The sequence below is a fragment of the Pseudophryne corroboree genome, chromosome 6 (assembly GCF_028390025.1).
Source record: "Pseudophryne corroboree isolate aPseCor3 chromosome 6, aPseCor3.hap2, whole genome shotgun sequence".
Taxonomy (NCBI): domain Eukaryota; kingdom Metazoa; phylum Chordata; class Amphibia; order Anura; family Myobatrachidae; genus Pseudophryne; species Pseudophryne corroboree.
The window spans coordinates 515,298,896-515,317,834 of NC_086449.1; the positions used below are offsets into that span (position 1 = coordinate 515,298,896).

The window sequence follows — 18,939 nt, forward strand, 5'->3', positions numbered from 1 at the left end:
GACTTCCTCAGCAGGCACGACCTCCACCCGGGAGAGTGGGGACTTCATCAAGAAGTCTTCATGCAGATTGCAAGTCGGTGGGAACTGCCACAGGTGGACATGATGGCATCCTGCCTCAACAAAAAGCTGCAGAGATGTTGCGCCAGGTCAAGAGATCCTCAGGCGATAGCTGTGGACGCACTGGTGACACCGTGGGTGTTCCCGTCGGTATATGTATTTCCTCCTCTTCCTCTCATACCCAAGGTGCTGGGAATCATAAGGAAAAGAGGAGTGAGAACAATACTCTTTGTTCCGGATTGGCCCAGAAGGACTTGGTATCTAGATCTGCAAGAAATGCTCACAGAGGACCCGTGGCCTCTGCCTCTAAGACAGGACTTGTGCAACAGGGGCCCTGTCTGTTCCAAGTCTTACCGCGGCTGCGTTTGACGGCATGGCGGTTGAACGCCGGATCCTAGCGGAAAAAGGCATTCCGGATGAAGTTATTCCTACGCTAATAAAGGCTAGGAAGGACGTGACCGCAAAACACTATCACCGTATATGGCGAAAATATGTTGCCTGATGTGAGGCCGGGAAGGCCCCTACAGAGGAATTCCAGCTGGGCCGGTTCCTGCACTCCCTACAGTCTGGAGTGACTATGGGCTTGAAGTTGGGGTCCATAAAGGTCCAGATTTCGGCCCTATCCATTTTCTTTCAAAAAGAACTGGCTTCTCTTCCTGAGGTTCAGACGTTTGTTAAGGGAGTGCTGCATATTTAGCCCCCTTTTGTGCCACCAGTGGCACCGTGGGATCTCAACGTGGTGTTGGGTTTCCTGAAATCCCACTGGTTTGAGCCACTTAAGACCGTGGAGCTAAAGTATCTCACGTGGAAGGTGGTCATGCTATTGGCCTTAGCTTCGGCTAGTCATGTGTCAGAATTGGCGGCTTTGTCATGCAAAAGCCCCTATCTGGTTTTCCATGTGGACAGGGCAGAATTTGCGGACTCGTTCACAATTTCTGCCGAAGGTGGTGTCATCTTTTCATTTGAACCAACCTATTGTGGTGCCTACGGCTACTCGTGACTTGGAGGATTCCAAGTTGCTTGATGTAGTCAGGGCTTTGAAGATTTATGTGGCCAGAACGGCTAGAGTCAGGAAAACTGACTCGCTGTTTATCCTGTATGCATCCAACAAGCTGGGTGCTCCTGCTTCAAAGCAAACTATTGCTCGCTGGATCTGTAACACGATTCAGCAGGCTCATTCTGCGGCTGGATTGCTGCATCCAAAATCGATAAAAGCCCATTCCACAAGGAAGGTGGGCTCTTCTTGGGCGGCTGCCCGAGGGGTCTCGGCATTACAGCTTTGCCGAGCAGCTACTTGGTCGGGTTCAAACACTTTTGCAAAATTCTACAGGTTTGATACCCTGGCTGAGGAGGACCTTGTGTTTGCCCATTCGGTGCTGCAAAGTCATCCGCACTCTCCCGCCCGTTTGGGAGCTTTGGTATAATCCCCATGGTCCTTACGGAGTTCCCAGCATCCACTAGGATGTTAGAGAAAATAAGATTTTACTCACCGGTAAATCTATTTCTCGTAGTCCGTAGTGGATGCTAGGCGCCCGTCCCAAGTGCGGACTTTCTGCAATACGTGTATATAGTTATTGCTTAATAAAGGGTTATGTTATGTTGGCATCAGTGGTTGATGCTTTGTTGTTGTTCATACTGTTAACTGGGTATGTTATCACAAGTTATACGGTGTGATTGATGTGGCTGGTATGAGTCTTACCCTGGATTCCAAAATCCTTTCCTTGTAATGTCAGCTCTAGCGGACACAGTTTCCTTAACTGAGGTCTGGAGGAGGGGCATAGAGGGAGGAGCCAGTGCACACCAGTAGTACTAAATCTTTCTTAGAGTGCCCAGTCTCCTGCGGAGCCCGTCTATTCCCCATGGTCCCTACGGAGTCCCCAGCATCCACTACGGACTACGAGAAATAGATTTACCGGTGAGTAAAATCTTATTTTTTTTAAATATTTTTTTTTCATGAAGATCGGGCGGAGCTCCGTACAAGAGTGGATTTCCTTCCTAAAGTTGTTTCGGGGTTTCATGTAAACCAGCCGATTGTGGTCACATCTTTCCAGTGTCTGGCAGATGGGGATGTATCCTTGGATGTTGTCAGAGCGCTGCGGGTGTACGTACACATTACGTCGTCCTTTAGGAAGTTGGACCATTTATTTGTCCTGTATGATGGGCCAAAAGAAGGGTTGGCCGGCTTCTAAGCAGTCTCTGTCTAGATGGATCAGACTTGCCATTCGGCAAGCTTATGTTTCCTGTGGTAAACAGGTTCCGGTACAGACGGGTGCTCATACTACCCGGTCGGTGGGTGCCTCCTGGGCGGCTGCTAGAGGTGTTTCCACGACTCAACTTTGCAGAGTGGCGACGTGGTCCTCAGCCCACACGTTCGCAAAGTTTTACAAGTTTGATACCTTTGCGTCCGAGGATTCTAAGTTCGGACGTTTTGGTTTTACAGGCAACAGACAGCACTCCCTCCCTAGGGGATAACTTTGGGACGTCCCCTACTGTATAAGGAACTCCAGTGTCCCCTAGTGGATGAAAGAGAAAAGAGGATTTTGGTACTTACCGATAAATCTATTTCTCTGAATCCTCTAGGTGACACTGGACGCCCACCTCGGTGCTGTCAACTTGCTGTGTTTGGATTATTGTTCACACAGTTCGTAAAAACGGTGTTAATTTCGGTTCAAAAAGTTTCTTGGATGCTGTTTGATATGTTGTACGGTTTGGTTCCTCGCTTGGTGCTATAGTATCATGTCCTATTCTCTCAGTCAAATTTTCAAAACTGAGGGAGGAGGGATGTGAAGGGGGAGGAGCCGGCTGTGCAGACAATACTAATTTTAGATTGTGCCACACCTCCGGTTGCAAGCTTCACACCCCTACTGTATAAGGAACTCCAGTGTCCCCTAGAGGATTCAGAGAAATGGATTTCTCAGTAAGTACCAAAATCCTCTTTTCTCTTTCATCCATCTGGGGGACGCTGCGCAGTTACTTGTGGGTTAGAGGTGTGTGGTTGTGGAGTTTGGCACAGAACGATTAAAAGCTGACCCCTCCCCCCTCTAACCCCTCCCCCCCTCTAACCCCTCAAATCTCCTTCCTGCCTAGCCAGCACCTCCGTTTTAGTTTTGTGCCTGTGGAGTACAGAAACAGATTTTTTTTCTCTGAAGATTTTAGTTAGGTATTTTATTATTTTATTACTTGGAGTACCTAGTCCCTGTATACAGGTGACAGGTGCTACTAGAGTGGGGTTAGCTAGAGTACCTTCTCTATTCTGCCGCTGGAGGCCACCACACTTCGGTCACTGGGGCTGGATTCCTGTTCCTAAGAAGTCGTCAGTGAGGAGGTACAGGATAGACCCAATCTGTCTCTGACAGTATTGGTCTAGCCTTCATACATACATACATACATACATACATACATACATACATACATACATACATACATACATATATATGTAGTAGAGAAAATAAGCGCTAATGAGTGTAGTAACAATTATAACGGAAATACTCAGGTGGGTAAAAATTATGGCCTTGGACGCTTATCTGGTAAGTGAGAACTTCCAGCCGATGTTCATCATTTTAAGATTAACATGTAAAAAGAAAAAAACAGCAAACATAGTGTGTATCGTTCATGGATTAAAATGATGTCATTTGCAATATAGGGCAAGGACTTAGTCCTGACGAAAATCTTGTTCCTGACGAAAATCCATAAAAGGATTGAAACGTTGATTATACCTGAACCGGGTCTGTGACTTCTTTCAAAGTGTTCGTGAGTGCCGCATCTTTGCTTGTGTGTGTGTGTGTGTATATATATATATATATATATATATATATATATATATATATATATATATATATATATATATATATATATATATAATATTACTATATCTTTCATATTTTATATTTATACTTGTGTATCCGCCCCCCCCTCCGTTCTCTCTCCGGAGGTGAGCGGTGGAGCGCAGTAACAGAAAGGGGAAGAGTGGTGAGTCACTCCCCGGGGGATCGCTAGAGGCTGCCCGAACAGAGCCGCTGTATGTAGTGGTGCGCGGGAGCCGCTGCCCGAACACAGCCGCTGTATATAGCGGTGCGCGGGAGCCGCTGCCCGAACAGAGCCGCTGGATGTAGTGGTGAGCGGGAGCCGCAGGCTTCCGGCTAGAGCAGGGGGAGGCGGCGCTTACTTACTTCAAAGAAGGGGCGGATTCCCGCCCTGCACTGCCTCGCGCACACTCCCGGCCAGCGTCTACAAAGCTCCGGGCGCCATCTTCTACAGAGACAGTACGAGGGGCGCTGTGCAGCACACACACACAGCTTGGAGGTCGCCTAACAGCAAGTATACTTTGGGGGCATAGTGTTAGTCTACACTTTTCATGAGAGTTAACAGATTTAATTTTTGCAGATTTAATTTTTTCAATATAAATTACACAGTACTGTTCACTACTCTACTGAGTTTATAGTTTGTTTGTAGTGCATTTGTTTAAAAAAAAAAAAAGTTTCATTATGACAATAAGGCAGACAGATCTACAAAGAGGAAGACATCCTCGGTGGTTATTTTCCTGCTTACAATGTGGGTCAAGGCTAGCTAAGGGTAACGCGGATGCTGATACCCTCTGTGCTTCATGCTCTGGTGCATCTGTGGTGGTCCAACAAGGGAGGTTCCGCGGGTCAGTCTATGTATTCTTGGGCCAGACACATTCGGTGCTGGCTCAAAATATGGGCAGATGTCTTGCTGATTTAATTCAAATTTAGCAGGGACTACGGTTATTCCTTCTGTACAGTCTGTGACGTTGAAAGATCCTACAGATAGGAAGATTGAAGCAATGCCTAAATCTGTTTTCTTTATCAGGTGTTTCTCTTCTCCCAATTTTAGCTGGCGCTTGGGTCCTCAAGGCCGCGGATGACTTACTAGCACAGGTCATCTCTGGAAGGCAGTCTGACGATCCATCGGAAGCCATTCAATTAGCAGAACAGATTTCGGAAGGCTCTTACTTATGTGGGTGAGGCCTTGGTTGATCCTGCTGCGCTACAATCCCGTATTTATGCCTTGACCGTGACAACAAGACGGTCTCTGGTTTCGGGTTTGGAATGCCGATTTTGACTCCAAACAGACCTTGTCGGCGGTACCCTTTGAAGGTGAGTTCTCTTTAGGTCGGAATCAAAGAATATTATCTCACATACTACAGAAGGAACCCCTTTCTTCCAGTTGCTCCTCCGAAACCGAATACTACAAGGTTTCGGTCCTTTCATATACAGGGGATACCCACGAAGGGAGGCATTCAGAGGTAGACGTAAACCTGCCAACAAACCTACTGCATGACGGTTCACGATCCCCGGAGGTATCAGTGACGGTTGAGGCTCGGTTACTACAGTTCAAAGAAGTGTGGCTCCTGTCGAGACCAGATCGGTGGGTGACGGAGGTCATATCCAGAGGATATATGTTAGATCTCTAGGAACCAGTCCCATATCGTGTGTTCATCACTCCTCTTTCAAATGGTCCCTCCAGACGTCGGGCTCTTTGTCATGCAACAGCCATTTTTTTTACGAAATGAAGTAATTCTTCTAGGTCCTGCTCGGCAGAGAGGTCGGGGATTTTACACGTGGACAAACTGGACAGTTCATGTCAACCCAAAAGTTCAAAATGGAATCCATCCGCTCGATTATCGTCGCCAAGGAAACGGGGATATTTGGCCTAATTGGACATTAGACGCCTATCTGCTTGTTTCTATTTGGACGGGTCATCAATTTCTTCTGAGATTCGCAGTCGGCCTTGACATTTTCAGTTTCAGGCAGGGAGTCAGCATTACTCTGTATTTGGATGATCTGTTGATCAAGGCAGAGTTGATTCTTCATCAGAACTTGCGTCTCTACGGTCATTCGGATGAATAATAAATTGTCCGAAGTCGTCTTTGCTTCCTTCCTAGAAAATTATGTTTCTGGGACTCTTATTCGACACCAACAACCAGAAAAGTGGTTCTTCCTCAGACAAGATTCAGGACATACAGTCCAGAATTCGAACACTGCTACATTTCCCAGTGGTTTCGGTTCTCCGAATCATGCAGGTGTTAGGCAAGATGGTGGCACCTTCAAGGCAGTTCCATATGCCAAGTTTCATGCTCGACCCCTTCAGGCTCAGATTCTCAACGGTTGGACTCGGACTGGGCCTCATCTCGAATTACAGTTGGTCCGCTTGTCTGTACGGACTCATCAGTCGCTTCGCTGGTGGTTTCACAGTTCCAATTTGACCAAAGTAGTTCCGTTCACAATTTGGTCTTGGGTGAAGGTCATCACAAACGCCGGCCTCAGAGGTTGGGGGGCGGTGTTTCAGACTCATCACTTTCAGGGGCTCTGGACCAGTCAAGAGTCAAAGTTGCAGATCAACATCTTGGAGTTGAGGACAATCCGGTATGCACCACTTCGGATTCAAACCATGATTCAGGGTCATCCAGTGCGGATTCAGTCCGACAACGCCACGGCAGTTGCTTACATAAACAAGAAAGGAGGTACTCGAAACTGATCCGAAATGAAAGAAGTCGCCCAGATTCTCACATGGGCGGAACATTGGATTCCGGCCATATTCGCGATTCACATTCCAGGGATCGAGAACTGGGAGGCGGATTTCTTAAGCCGTCACGCGATGCATCCGGGAGAGTGTGAGTTTCACCAGGAGGTGTTTCTGACTCTAGTAGCCCGGTGGGGGTTGCCCGATGTAGATCTGATGGCGTCTCGTCTCAATAATAAACTTCCTCTCTACGGGTCGCGTACTCAGGACCCTCAAGCAATTCTAATCGATGCACTGACAGCACCGTGGCACTTTCAACCGGGATATGTGTTTCCACCATTTCCACTGATTCCACGTCTGCTTCAACGCATTCAGAAAGAAGGTCTTCCAATCATTCTGGTGGCCTCAGATTGGCCACGCTGACAGTGGTACACTCTTCGGCACACTATGGTCGTCGAGGAACAATTCCGACTCCCTCTGCGTCCGGATCTTTTGATTCAAGGACCATGTCACCACCCAGGTTGGGTCGGCTGGCTTTGACGGCTTGGTTCTTGAATCCAACATTTTAAGGGAAAAGGGTTTTTTTCTCGTCTTGTTGTGTAAACGATGATTCAGGCTAGAGACCCGGTTACTTCTGGAATTTACCACAGCGTATGGCGTATTTACATTGATTGGTGTGAAAAGCGTGGTTTAACACCGGGTTTGTTTCGTATTCCTCGTCGGTTATCCTTCCTTCAGGAGGGTCTTCATAAGGGTCTGAGACTTTCTTCACTGAAGGGTCAAGTTTCTGACTTAGCCAGTCTCTTTTGAAAGAAAGAACCGACATCATTCCAGAAGTTCAGACGTTCCTTCAGGGAGTGCTTCGGATTCAGTCACCTTTTGTTCCTCCGGTTCCTCCCTGGGACTTTAACTTAGTCTTTACGGCTCTTCAGAATTCTCCATTTGAACCTTTGGAATCTGTAAAATTGCGGTATCTAACGTTCAAAAGTTGTCTTCCTATTGGCAATTGCCTCCGCAGGACGAGTATCTGCATTGACAGCTCTTTCTTGCAGACCACCCTTGTTGATGTTTCATGATAGCCGGGTGGTTCTGCGAACAAAACCCTCCTTCCTTCCGAAAGTTGTGTCAGCGTTTCATCTAAATCAGGACATTGTCCTTCCAGCGTTTACTCCTTCTTCCGGGAGGATTCCCATTTGGCTCTCTTAGATATGCTTAGGGCCTTACAGATTTATTTATCTTGTCCGGATCCTGTCTGTCGTACGGCTGCATTGTTGGTTTTTAATTGATGCGCCCAAACGAGATTGGCCGGCTTCCAAGAACACAGTGGCTCGTTGGGTGACTTCGCCCATAAAAACAGTTTTCTGATATTTCAGTTTCTGACTCGATTCCAGCTCATTCGAGTTGGAGCTTCTTGGGCTGCTCGCGGGAGTGAGTCTATTGAGCAGCTGTGTAGGGCGGCGACCTGGTCGTCTGTGCATACGTTTCGAAAAGGGTTTACCGTTTTCATACTTTCGATTTGGAGACTGCCTCTGTTGGGCGTCAAATTTTACGGACGGCTATGCCGTCTTCATCTCCCTCCTCTCATTAGCTTGCTTTGGGAAATCCCACAAGTAACTGTGCAGCGTCCCCCAGATGGATGAAAGAGAAATAGGGATTTTTGTTACTTACCGTAATATCTTTCTCTGATTCCATCTGGGGGACGCTGCGATCCCTCCCAGATGTTTGTCTGGTTTAACCAGTAATTTTTTTTCGGTCCATCTCCTTTGGCTTGGCTAAACGTTAACTGAGGTGCTGGCTAGGCAGGAAGGAGATGGGAGGGGTTAGAGGGGGGAGGGGTCAGCTTTTAATAGTTCTGTGCCAAACTCCACAACCACACACCTCTAACCCACAAGTAACTGCGCAGCGTCCCCCAGATGGATGAGAGAGAGATTTTACAATAAGTAACAAAAATCCCTATTTTTATTTTTTTTAGATTGGTAAAGTACAGCACAGAGTTAAAGTAAAAAGGAGTATTGCTCTAAAATCTGGAGAAGAAATTGCACGGGCAAAAGCACTGGCCAGTCAAGAGCTTGGCAAGCGAAAACTGGAGCCTATCAGTATTATTGTAAGTTGTAACAGTATTTTATACTTTCTATTTTTTTTTTTTTTTTTTTGGTGCATCATTTTGAGATGACTTAAAATGTAGGATATATTTAAGAATGTCAAGATTGAATGAGGGTGAACCTTGCATAAAAATGCTCATTCTACAGTACAATCTTCGAGCTGTAACACCTCTAGTTCAAATTGAGGACCCGTTGCATATTGTTTTCACAAAACGCACACGTCCCTTGTAATGTATGGCTTTAGACATTACGTAAAATTAGTAGTTTGTTTTGGTTGTTTATGCTTTTCCTCCATGCTACCTTTTGCTTTTATTCCACAGATCTAATTTATTCATAAACCAGTAACAAGTATTTCCATTTATTTGTTGTTCTGTACGCTAAGTTTATGAATTTCAGAATGAATACTTATATTTCTTTTTAGGCAAATAAAATATTTAAATCAGATACTGGTGTGGTGGGCAGCCCCAACAGACAGTCTGCAGAAGCTATTGCGTTGGAGAAAAAACGACTGCAAGAACTGGAACAGGAATATGCTCTTAAAATTCAAAAGCTAAAAGAAATGCAAGCCAAAAAAGAGCAGGCTGTACACCATCCCACTGTGGTAGAAGAGCAGCCAGAATTTGTACTCCCACAGCCTTCTCTTCATGACCTCTCTCAAGACAAAATAACATTGGACACTGAGGAAAATGAGCTTGAAGATGAAGAATTGGCAATCTCTGTTAAAGAACGGAGGAGATCATTCCGTGACTCAAACTCTTTTACCAAACCTAACCTAAAGCACGCAGAGCTTACGCCTTATAAGGAGAGCTCTAGCATGCCTTCCAAGGTGACAGCAGAGGAAGCAGAACTGTTCTTGGGATTAAATATTGATGAGCTTAGGAAACTACATTCAAGCACTGGTAACCTAACCGAGCTGCTTTCAAAGGGTGACGCACTACTAGTGTCTCAGGATAAGCTCGCCTCAGGGAAGGTGATTATTTTTAAAACAATTCAATGCTTTATTTTATCCTGGAAGATGCTTCTGATAATATGTTACTTTAAATCTAACCCCCTAAATACGTTGAATTGAAGTGTGCTCACACATAATGTTGGACATATGATGTAATTGTTACAGTTTTAGAGTGCATATATGCTTAATTCCAGCCTGTGTCGTTAGTAATAGGAACTGAGGTTTGTTAGCATGTAGATGGCATATTGCTATTTAAGAGAGAAAATAAAATCATGAGCTTTACACGAGTCATCAAATAACTATTAATCAATACGAAAACTAATGGGCCCTACACATTTCAAGATCCGCCGCCGAGCTGCCTGACAGCGGATACGGCCGATTGGCGACCCGGCGGGGGGGGGGGGGGGGGTTAGTGAAGTTCCTTCACTCTCCCCGTCACCCGGCTCCATAGAGGTGCAGGCCTGCATGCACAGGCGACGGGGCACCAACGATGAACGAGCGCGGGGCCGCGCATCGTTCTTCGCTTGTGCCTCCACACTGAAAGATATGAACGTTATCTTGTTCAATAATGAACGAGATTGTTCATATTTTTGAAGATTGTCGGCCAGTGTGTAGGGCCTATACGTGTTAGGTTTTTATCTGCCAGTTATTAGAGAGCACTTGAACGTTTCCTTGTTCCTCACTGGTAACTGTACTAGGGATGCCTCAATTTCAGGTTTCCTGTTAAAAAAGTAGTTATTCCTATGAGTGTCTAGAAACATTTGCCAGAATGCTAATGGTTTGCATAACTGGTTTAAATTAGGCTGGTTTTTTTTCTTGCATATGAGCATTTCCCATTCGTTTCAATTGGCTATTAATTTCAGTGTGCTTTCTGCATCCTTTGTAAATGTAATACCTATTCAAATGACTGGAGGAAAAAAACAACTGATTTTGCTCAGCTGAGTACAATCTTTCAAAATTGCCTACATTTAAAATCAATTTTTACAGGCTGGAGAGTTTGGGCTCAACTTTTTTAATACATTTCTAAACCTCTGAACAGAATTTCTAATTTGTTTTAATCAGGGTATTTTGGTTGCGAATGTGGGAAACATCAACTATGTCTTGGTGTTACCGTGAACTGACTAAATAGTTTTATTCCATACACAAATGTTTAGTGTCCATTTTGTCATGTGAGCGCACTTCTTAAGTTAAGCTTCCAAAGTGTTAATGGTGTGCTACGCAGCGCAGTAAGTACCTTGTGTTTTTGGCTTTATCTGGTTTTATTTGCTGTGGTGAGGTGTTTATTTTTAGTTATTTCAATAATTTTCACTGACACAGTTGATGCTGTTTTTTCCAGGAAATACCGGTGGATGTAGAATTATTTGCAACACAAACAAAACAGATTGATGCAAAACCGTTGCCTTTTGGTCACTATCGCAGTCCACTTCTTGCTTTTAAATCTTATAGGTAAGAAAAATAATACTGTATATATGGGGTAATCCGTGTGCATTTTTCTCTGTCATCCATCTGGGGGACGCTGCGCCGTTACTTGTGGGTTAGAGATGTGTGGTAGTGGAGTTTGGCACAGAACCTATCAAACAAACTGCCTCCTCCCCCCTCTAACCCCTCCCATCTCCTTCCTGCCTAGCCAGCAACTCAGTTTCAGTTTTGTGCCTGTGGAGTACAGACACAGATTTTCTTTCTCCTAAGTTTAGTGAGGTTTTTAATATTTTTGTTGGATTTTCTCAAAAGTACCTAGTCCCTGTTTACAGGTGACAGGTACTGCTGGAGTGGGTTTAGTTAGTAAGGATTGTCCCCACTCTGATCTGCCGCTGGAGGCCACCACACTTTGGTCACTGGGGCCACATTCTTCTCTTCCATGATACAGGATGCGGCAGGGATAAGGTACAGGACAGCCACAATCTGTCACTGACAGTATTGGGCTGTCCCCTTTATGGTTATTTCTATTGCTGTGTTTACTGTAAACCTCTCCCCGCGCTCGCCCCCCCCCCCCCCCCCCTTTCCCCCGGGCTCCGGGGTTGAGCGGTCACGTTATTGCGACATGGTGGAGGCTACTGTCGGGTTACACTCCCTGGGACGGGACCAGCAGAATACATTTTCTCTGACGTCCTAGTGGATGCTGGGGACTCCGAAAGGACCATGGGGAATAGCGGCTCCGCAGGAGACTGGGCACAAAAGTAAAAGCTTTAGGACTAGCTGGTGTGCACTGGCTCCTCCCCCTATGACCCTCCTCCAAGCCTCAGTTAGATTTTTGTGCCCGAACGAGAAGGGTGCATATTAAGGGGCTCTCCTGAGCTGCTTAGAGTAAAAGTTTAAAGTAGGTTTTTTATTTTCAGTGAGACCTGCTGGCAACAGGCTCACTGCACCGAGGGACTAAGGGGAGAAGAAGCGAACTCACCTGCGTGCAGAGTGGATTGGGCTTCTTAGGCTACTGGACATTAGCTCCAGAGGGACGATCACAGGCCCAGCCATGGATGTGTCCCAGAGCCGCGCCGCCGGCCCCCTTACAGAGCCAGAAGACTGAAGAGGTCCGGAAAATCGGCGGCAGAAGACGTCCTGTCTTCAATAAGGTAGCGCACAGCACCGCAGCTGTGCGCCATTGCTCTCAGCACACTTCGGTCACTGAGGGTGCAGGGCGCTGGGGGGGGGGGCGCCCTGAGACGCAATAGAAACACCTTATTTGGCAAAAAATACATCACATATAGCTCCTGGGCTATATGGATGCATTTAACCCCTGCCAATTTTTCCTTAAAAAAGCGGGAGAAAGGCCGCCGAGAAGGGGGCGGAGCCTATCTCCTCAGCACACTGGCGCCATTTTTTCCTCACAGCTCCGTTGGAGGAAGGCTCCCTGACTCTCCCCTGCAGTCCTGCACTACAGAAACAGGGTAAAACAAGAGAGGGGGGGCACTAATTTGGCAGATAAATATATACAGCAGCTATATCAGGGAAAAACACTTATATAAGGTTATCCCTATATATATATATATAGCGCTCTGGTGTGTGCTTGCAAACTCTCCCTCTGTCTCCCCAAAGGGCTAGTGGGGTCCTGTCCTCTATCAGAGCATTCCCTGTGTGTGTGCTGTGTCGGTACGTTGTGTCGACATGTATGAGGAGGAAAATGGTGTGGAGGCGGAGCAATTGCCTGTGTTAGTGATGTCACCCCCTAGGGAGTCGACACCTGACTGGATGGTCTTATGGAAAGAATTACGTGATAGTGTCAGCACTTTACAAAAGACTGTTGACGACATGAGACAGCCGGCAAATCAGTTAATACCTGTACAGGCGTCTCAAACACCGTCAGGGGCTCTAAAGCGCCCGTTACCTCTGGTCGACACAGACACGGACACTGACTCCAGTGTAGACGGTGAGGAAACAAACGTATTTTCCAGTAGGGCCACGCGTTACATGATCACGGCAATGAAGGAGGTTTTGAACATTTCTGATACTACAAGTACCACAAAAAAGGGTATTATGTGGGGTGTGAAAAAACTACCCGTAGTTTTTCCTGAATCAGATGAATTAAATGAGGTGTGTGATGAAGCGTGGGTTTCCCCCGATAAAAAACTGCTAATTTCTAAAAAATTATTGGCATTATACCCTTTCCCGCCAGAGGTTAGGGCGCGTTGGGAAACACCCCCTAGGGTAGATAAGGCGCTCACACGCTTATCAAAACAAGTGGCGTTACCGTCTCCTGATACGGCCGCCCTCAAGGAACCAGCTGATAGGAAGCTGGAAAATATCCTAAAAAGTATATACACACATACTGGTATTATACTGCGACCAGCAATCGCCTCAGCCTGGATGTGCAGTGCTGGGGTGGCTTGGTCGGATTCCCTGACTGAAAATATTGATACCCTGGACAGGGACAATATATTATTGACTATAGAGCATTTAAAGGATGCATTTCTATATATGCGAGATGCACAGAGGGATATTTGCACTCTGGCATCAAGAGTAAGTGCGATGTCCATTTCTGCCAGAAGAGGGTTATGGACGCGACAGTGGTCAGGTGATGCGGATTCCAAACGGCATATGGAAGTATTGCCGTATAAAGGGGAGGAGTTATTTGGGGTCGGTCTATCGGACCTGGTGGCCACGGCAACGGCTGGGAAATCCACCTTTTTACCCCAGGTCACCTCTCAGCAGAAAAAGATACCGTCTTTTCAGGCTCAGTCCTTTCGTCCCCATAAGGGCAAGCGGGCAAAAGGCCACTCATAACTGCCCCGGGGCAGAGGAAGGGGAAAAAGACTGCAGCAGACAGCCTCTTCCCACGAACAGAAGCCCTCCCCCGCTTCTGCCAAGTCCTCAGCATGACGCTGGGGCCTTACAAGCGGACTCAGGCACGGTGGGGGCCCGTCTCAAGAATTTCAGTGCGCAGTGGGCTCACTCGCAAGTGGACCCCTGGATCCTGCAGGTAGTATCTCAGGGGTACAAATTGGAATTCGAGACGTCTCCCCCTCGCCGGTTCCTGAAGTCTGCTTTACCAACGTCTCCCCCCGACAGGGAGGCGGTATTGGAAGCCATTCACAAGCTGTATTCCCAGCAGGTGATAATCAAGGTACCCCTCCTACAACAGGGAAAGGGATATTATTCCACGCTGTTTGTGGTACCGAAGCCGGACGGCTCGGTGAGACCTATTTTAAATCTGAAATCCTTGAACACTTACATAAAAAGGTTCAAGTTCAAGATGGAGTCACTCAGAGCAGTGATAGCGAACCTGGAAGAAGGGGACTATATGGTGTCTCTGGACATCAAGGATGCTTACCTCCATGTCCCAATTTGCCCTTCTCACCAAGGGTACCTCAGGTTTGTGGTACAGAACTGTCACTATCAGTTTCAGACGCTGCCGTTTGGATTGTCCACGGCACCTCGGGTCTTTACCAAGGTAATGGCCGAAATGATTCTTCTTCGAAGAAAAGGCGTCTTAATTATCCCTTACTTGGACGATCTCCTGATAAGGGCAAGGTCCAGAGAACAGTTAGAGGTCGGAGTAGCACTATCTCAAGTAGTACTACGACAGCACGGATGGATTCTAAATATTCCAAAATCGCAGCTGATTCCGACGACACGTCTGCTGTTCCTAGGGATGATTCTGGACACAGTACAGAAAAAGGTGTTTCTCCCGGGGAGTTATCCGACCTAGTCAGGAACCTCCTGAGACCAGGCCAAGTGTCAGTGCATCAATGCACAAGGGTCCTGGGAAAGATGGTGGCTTCTTACGAAGCGATTCCATTCGGCAGATTCCACGCAAGAACTTTTCAGTGGGATCTGCTGGACAAATGGTCCGGATCGCATCTTCAAATGCATCAACGGATAACCCTGTCTCCAAGGACAAGGGTGTCTCTCCTGTGGTGGTTACAGAGTGCTCATCTCCTAGAGGGCCGCAGATTCGGCATTCAGGATTGGGTCCTGGTGACCACGGATGCCAGCCTGAGAGGCTGGGGAGCAGTCACACAGGGAAAAAATTTCCATGGCTTGTGGTCAAGCATGGAAACGTCACTTCACATAAATATCCTGGAACTAAGGGCCATTTACAATGCCCTAAGTCAGGCAAGGCCTCTGCTTCAGGGTCAGCCGGTGTTGATCCAGTCGGACAACATCACGGCAGTCGCCCACGTAAACAGACAGGGCGGCACAAGAAGCAGGAGGGCAATGACGGAAGTTGCAAGGATTCATCGCTGGGCGTAAAATCATGTGATAGCACTGTCAGCAGTGTTCATTTCGGGAGTGGACAACTGGGAAGCAGACTTCCTCAGCAGACACGATCTCCACCCGGGGGAGTGGGGACTTCACCCAGAAGTCTTCCACATGATTGTGAACCGTTGGGAAAAACCAAAGGTGGACATGATGGCGTCCCGCCTCAACAAAAAACTGGACAGATATTGCGCCAGGTCAAGGGACCCTCAGGCAATAGCTGTGGACGCTCTGGTAACACCGTGGGTGTACCAGTCAGTGTATGTGTTCCCTCCTCTGCCTCTCATACCCAAGGTACTGAGAATCATAAGAAGGAGAGGAGTAAAGACTATACTCGTGGCTCCGGATTGGCCAAGAAGGACTTGGTACCCGGAACTTCAAGAGATGCTCACGGAAGACCCGTGGCCTCTACCTCTAAGAAAGGACCTGCTCCAGCAGGGACCATGTCTGTTCCAAGACTTACCGCGGCTGCGTTTGACGGCATGGCGGTTGAACGCCGGATCCTGAAGGAAAAAGGCATTCCGGATGAAGTCATCCCTACCCTGATCAAAGCCAGGAAGGATGTAACTGTGCAACATTATCACCGTATTTGGCGTAAATATGTTGCGTGGTGTGAGGCCAGGAAGGTCCCTACAGAGGAATTTCAACTGGGTCGTTTCCTGCATTTCCTGCAAACAGGACTGTCTATGGGCCTAAAATTAGGGTCCATTAAGGTTCAAATTTAGGCCCTGTCAATATTCTTCCAAAAAGAACTAGCTTCAGTTCCTGAAGTTCAGACGTTTGTCAAGGGAGTACTGCATATACAGCCTCCTTTTGTGCCTCCAGTGGCACCTTGGGATCTCAATGTAGTTTTGGGATTCCTAAAATCACATTGGTTTGAACCACTCACCACTGTGGACTTAAAATATCTCACATGGAAAGTGGTAATGCTGTTAGCCCTGGCTTCAGCCAGGCGTGTATCAGAATTGGCGGCTTTATCCTATAAAAGCCCTTACCTAATTTTTCATACGGATAGGGCAGAATTGAGGACTCGTCCTCAATTTCTCCCTAAGGTGGTTTCAGCATTTCACTTAAACCAGCCTATTGTGGTGCCTGCGGCTACTAGGGACTTGGAGGATTCCAAGTTGCTGGACGTAGTCAGGGCCCTGAAAATATATGTTTCCAGGACGGCTGGAGTTAGAAAATCTGACTCGCTGTTTATCCTGTATGCACCCAACAAGCTGGGTGCTACTGCTTCTAAGCAGACGATTGCTCGTTGGATTTGTAGTACAATTCAGCTTGCACATTCTGTGGCAGGCTTGCCACAGCCAAAATCTGTAAAAGCCCATTCCACACGGAAAGTGGGCTCATCTTGGGCGGCTGCCCGAGGGGTCTCGGCTTTACAACTTTGCCGAGCAGCTACTTGGTCAGGGGCAAACACGTTTGCTAAATTCTACAAATTTGATACCCTGGCTGAGGAGGACCTGGAGTTCTCTCATTCGGTGCTGCAGAGTCATCCGCACTCTCCCGCCCGTTTGGGAGCTTTGGTATAATCCCCATGGTCCTTTCGGAGTCCCCAGCATCCACTAGGACGTCAGAGAAAATAAGAATTTACTTACCGATAATTCTATTTCTCATAGTCCGTAGTGGATGCTGGGTGCCCATCCCAAGTGCGGATTGTCTGCAATACTTGTACATAGTTATTGTTACAAAAATCGGGTTATTATTGTTGTGAGCCATCTTTTCAGAGGCTCCTCTGTTATTATGCTGTTAACTGGGTTCAAATCACAAGTTGTACGGTGTGATTGGTGTGGCTGGTATGAGTCTTACCCGGTATTCAAAATCCTTCCTTATTGTGTACGCTCGTCCGGGCACAGTATCCTAACTGAGGCTTGGAGGAGGGTCATAGGGGGAGGAGCCAGTGCACACCAGCTAGTCCTAAAGCTTTTACTTTTGTGCCCAGTCTCCTGCGGAGCCGCTATTCCCCATGGTCCTTTCGGAGTCCCCAGCATCCACTACGGACTATGAGAAATAGAATTATCGGTAAGTAAATTCTTATTTTAACTTGTACCCGCACAAGCCGCTGTGTGTAGCGGCGCACAGGAGCCCGAAATTCCGGTTTTCTGTGGACTTCCAGGGAGCAGCCGTGGCGGTTACGTCTTTCAGGCAGGGACGGATTCCCGCCCTGCTCTGCCCGCGCGCTCTGTCCTACAACATCCTGAGGGCTCCAGGCGCCATCTTCTCCGGCTGCAGACTCGGGGACGCTGTGCTACTCACGCAGTCTGGGACACGGAGGATACAGCTATTCTCTGGGGGAAGTTTTTATTACAAGCAACAACACTTCTCATTTTCTTTATTCACTAACTGCAAGTATATTTGTGGATTGTTTTCTCTAGCCCTAGGGGGAGATAGCAGTCAGCATTATTGGTGTCCCTAGAATCGTGGGTTAACTGCTAGGTCACTATTATAGTGGATTTATAGTTAATTTATAGTGCTCTTAAATATTATTTTAAAAATAAATAAATAAATGAGAGAATATGGGCAGTAAGCCGGACAAAACTACAAAGGACAAAACGGCCTCGGTGGTTTATTTTTCCTGTTCCCAGTGTGGCTCAAAGTTGGCTAGGGGTAGCACGGGCGCCGGTACCCTCGGTACTTCGTGCTCTGGTGCATCAGTGGCGGATCAGCAGGGAGGTTCCACAGATCAGTCTATGCCCCCATGGGCCAAGAACATGGTGGATGCCATTTCGGAATTGCGTCCGTCTAGATCGGAGGCTGAATCCGGTCAGACTCAGGTGGAGCCTCTGTGGGCCCAAAATATGGGCAAGTGTCTTACTGATTTAACTCATTCTTTAAACAAGTAGATCCTGAATGGGACGAAGTTTCGGCTTGGGAAGACTAGGAACTATCTACTAGCTCAGGTGTTAGATTGCTAATAGAAGCCATCCGTCAGACTCTTAATATTCAGGATACGGCAGTGGGGGAGACTTCCTCTGCCTTTTTCAAAAGACAGAAAAGACCAGTTACTGTCTTCCCTTCTTACTCTCACTTTGCCGATATTTTAAAAGAACCCTGGCTTAAACCAGATACTCGTTTCCAGGCTCCTAAGAAATTAAAATTTCTATATCCTTTTACAGAGGAAGACACAAAATTTTGGGAAACAGCCCCAAAGGTAGACGCTCCTATTTCACATTTGGCAAAAGCTACGGTTATTCCTTCTGTACAGTCTGTGACTTTAAAGGACCCTACAGATAGGAAGATAAAAGCAATACTAAAATCTATGTTTTCTTTATCAGGTGTCTCTCTACGTCCAATTGGGTCCTTAAGGCCGTGGCTGACTGGCTAGCACAGGTCGTATCTGGAATGCAGTCGGATGATCTGTCGACAGCCATTCAGTTAGCAGGACAGATCTCGGAGGCTCTTACTTATGTGGGTGAGGCCTTGTTAGATTCTGCTGCGCTACAGTCCCGTGTTTCTGCCTTGACCGTGTCAGCAAGACGGTCTCTTTGGCTTCGGGTTTGGAATGCTGATTCAGACTCAAAGCAAACCTTGACGGCAGTACCCTTAGAAGGGGAGTTTCTTTTTGGGTTGGAGTTAAAGAAGATGATTTCACAAACTACAAGAGGTAAGAGCCCCTTTCTTCCAGTTGCGCCTCAAAAACCGAACTCTAGAAGT

At 47.1% G+C, this 18,939-nt stretch overlaps 1 protein-coding gene across 2 annotated transcripts in view; it reads left to right on the forward strand.

Moving 5' to 3' along the window:
- The window catches only part of ZFC3H1 (zinc finger C3H1-type containing), a 265,037-nt gene that overhangs the window by 105,669 nt on the left and 140,429 nt on the right, over positions 1 to 18,939 (forward strand). For both annotated transcript variants that reach the window (XM_063927461.1, XM_063927460.1), the window contains exons 14-16: positions 8,513 to 8,644; positions 9,064 to 9,612; positions 10,928 to 11,037. In XM_063927461.1, the coding sequence (XP_063783531.1) occupies positions 8,513 to 8,644; positions 9,064 to 9,612; positions 10,928 to 11,037 (791 nt within the window). The remainder of the gene's footprint in view (positions 1 to 8,512; positions 8,645 to 9,063; positions 9,613 to 10,927; positions 11,038 to 18,939) is intronic.